Source organism: Aphanomyces invadans (genome assembly GCF_000520115.1).
Source record: "Aphanomyces invadans strain NJM9701 unplaced genomic scaffold supercont1.27, whole genome shotgun sequence".
Classification (NCBI taxonomy): Eukaryota; Oomycota; class Saprolegniomycetes; order Saprolegniales; family Verrucalvaceae; genus Aphanomyces; species Aphanomyces invadans.
This window is the reverse complement of record NW_008580172.1, coordinates 389,175-391,775: the sequence shown is the minus strand read 5'-3', so window position 1 is coordinate 391,775 and position 2,601 is coordinate 389,175. Positions and strand designations below refer to the sequence as shown.

At 58.1% G+C, this 2,601-nt stretch overlaps 2 protein-coding genes across 2 annotated transcripts in view; both read left to right on the top strand.

Moving 5' to 3' along the window:
• H310_10628 (hypothetical protein) overlaps positions 1 to 663 on the top strand; it is a gene marked incomplete at its 5' end in the record, with an annotated part of 1,890 nt that extends 1,227 nt beyond the window's left edge. Inside the window, one exon of the mRNA XM_008877061.1 lies at positions 29 to 663. Coding sequence (XP_008875283.1) covers positions 29 to 549 — 521 coding nt within the window. The 3' untranslated portion in view covers positions 550 to 663. The remainder of the gene's footprint in view (positions 1 to 28) is intronic.
• A 415-nt stretch (positions 664 to 1,078) lies between these two features.
• H310_10627 (hypothetical protein) lies at positions 1,079 to 2,597 on the top strand (the record flags this gene model as incomplete). Its single annotated transcript, XM_008877060.1, has 2 exons — positions 1,079 to 2,529; positions 2,585 to 2,597. 2 exons carry the CDS (start codon positions 1,079 to 1,081, stop codon positions 2,595 to 2,597), a joined length of 1,464 nt encoding a protein of 487 aa, XP_008875282.1.
• Between the last annotated feature and the right edge of the window lie 4 nt (positions 2,598 to 2,601).

The window sequence follows — 2,601 nt, the reverse complement described above, 5'->3', positions numbered from 1 at the left end:
TCACTGACAAAGCTGCGCATTTTTGAAGAGCGCGGGTACGACAAGGTCATCTACCTCGACTCGGACGCGTGGATCCAGCGCAATCTGGACCACTTGTTTCACCTGGGCGATGCCGTGTTCTGGGCTCCCCATGCGTACTACCTCACGGAAAACTACGTGTTTGGGTCGACGCTGCTCGTGTTTGCGCCATCCAACACGGTGATTGCCGCCCTCGAGAAGGCGCTGGAGTCTCCTCCGCGCCCCGACTACTTTGACATGGACGTCCTGAATGACCTGTACCGACTTGACTGCGGGTACCTTCCCAGCCATTACGTTGTGCTTTCGTACACGCTCAACGACAACGCTGTGTGGTCGTTCACGTCCAAGGCGGAGCGGATGGCCCACACGTACGTGTACCATTATTCGCCAGGGCTGGGTGTGGGCAAGCCGTGGAGCACGCCGCGCTCGATCCTGCGCAACAAAAACCCCGCGTACGACCCGCTCTTTTACGACCTGTTTGCTCGATATTGGGACCACGAAGACGCTCTATGCTCATGGCTACGGCAGTGATCGCAGTGTTCGTATAGACCTTATTTCCAAGCCATCGGTGAATGTGTCTTGGTCTGCAGCTCTTGGTAGCATGGCTGGCTGGAATCGTTTCCAGGGGTGGCGAACTACAAGCAGGTCGACAAATGTCTTGCCAAGGCTGTTTTCCATTTTGTCTTCATGTCGGGTAGCAACGGGATCGACGCAACCATTGTATTCCCCGATACGGGCGACTGTGAAGCATCGTTGTGTGTGCGGCTCCAATGCTTGGATGTCAACGCGCAGGGCTTCGCCAGGAAGCCTATATGTCCATGTTATAGTGCGCTCATTATCAGCATTTCGAGTCGCTAGCGATTTGCACAGGGACGGCAAGACGTCTGACTCGGGCCACCCCTGCCGGCCCGCCGTCGTCGCCGCCGCCACGGCTTTGCCATTTTGTAGACAAATACTGTTCTGGTCAATTTGGTGAGTAGTTTCACTTTGGTGAGAACTTGCTGACGTTTCGGCCAGCCGCACATTGTCGCCTCCTCCTTACTCGGCTTGCCTCGTGACGATGCCGGTCGTGCCGCCCACGTACTTGGCGGCCTTCATCGTCTTGTTTGTCCTGGTTCGGTTGCGTCGCATCGTTGGCCTGCCGTCGCTGCTTCTTGATGGCGTAGCGTTCTACTTGCCTCCAACACCCCAAGTCCTCGACTCGCTCAACACACCCGACGCGCCAAACTCCAAGAACCCGAAACCTCAGAAAACGGTTGGCGAGCGCCTCGCGGCCATGAAGCTGGCCATGTCGCCCCTTTCGACGCAGATCCTGACCAAGTGCATGTTCATGGACCTGTATGACGCCCTCGTGACCGTGGCCACGTCGGCCGTCATCGTGTTCGCTTACATGCAATTCTTGCCGTCGGAGACACCCGATCCGAGCTACTACCTCTTGGTCCTGTCGCTCGTCTTGTCGCTGGGGCTCCCATTCTTCATCCAGTACAGGATTTCGTCGTTCGAGGCGCAGCTCGGCCTTGGCGTAGCTGTCCTTGGCACGATCTTGGCGCTGTTCAGTCTGTACGCGCCGCCAGCGTTGGAATTGCTCGACTTTGACGTGGAAGGCGCAGCTGCGTCGATGGACACTCGGTGGCAGGCGCTTTTGGCCGCGCTCGGGATGCCGTCGACGACGTCCGTGTGGAAGTCAGTGTGGTTCATGGTTCTGCTCGGTGTGTTGGCTGGCCTCGTATCGTCGGCTACGTTGCTGCCGGCGTTCCGATTTGCCAAAATGTACTGCGACTTTATCGAGTCCAAGGCCATTTCCAAGACGTGGAAAGCGGTGCTGCATCTCAACATGGCACTGCCATTCGTGCTCACATGGGCATGGCTGCGACCGATCTCGAGCTCGATCCTCGTCGGCGATGACGCGATCGCGTGTCCATCATCTAGTAGTTCGTCGGGCTTTTCGTGGATCGTGCCGCGCGACTGTGGCGACCGACGCCTTGTTTGGCTGTCCGAGTCGACCTTCCGCAACGTTCGCGTGCACGTTGTGCTCCTCGCGGCCGTCGTGCGCGTCATATGCCTCCGAAGTCACCTTCAGTACTTCTTGCTCGAGCCCAAGCACAAAGTCACAGCGCAGCTCCTCCTTCCAGGACGCGTCGACACTCAAGCCATCGTCGATACACTCGTGGTTCCATTCACGTACATCCCCGTGATCTGCATGCAGTACTTGGCGCCGGCGGTATGTTGGCTCTCGGCATCGCTTCTTCTCCAACGAAAAGGCGACCGTTGTTTGTACTGGATGGACTCCCTCGCCTACGTGGGGCATCCCATCCCGTCGTCGTTTCTGTGCGCTTCCAAGCCCTCCACGGTCCTACCATCGTCGCCGCCGTTCGGATTTGAGCACGGACAAGCGTTTGGTTGGGATGAATTCCAAGCGATGGTCCAAGGGCTCAAGGACTTTTCGCTGGCCGAGCCGCTGTGGTACGAGAGTGTCGTTGGGTTTCTCGTGTGGTGGAGCGCCGTGTCGTGGTCCGTCCTAAGTCTGGTCGGGATCGTATACTGCCGCCAACTCGCGGGACTTCAGCGGCCGTGGATAAAAGC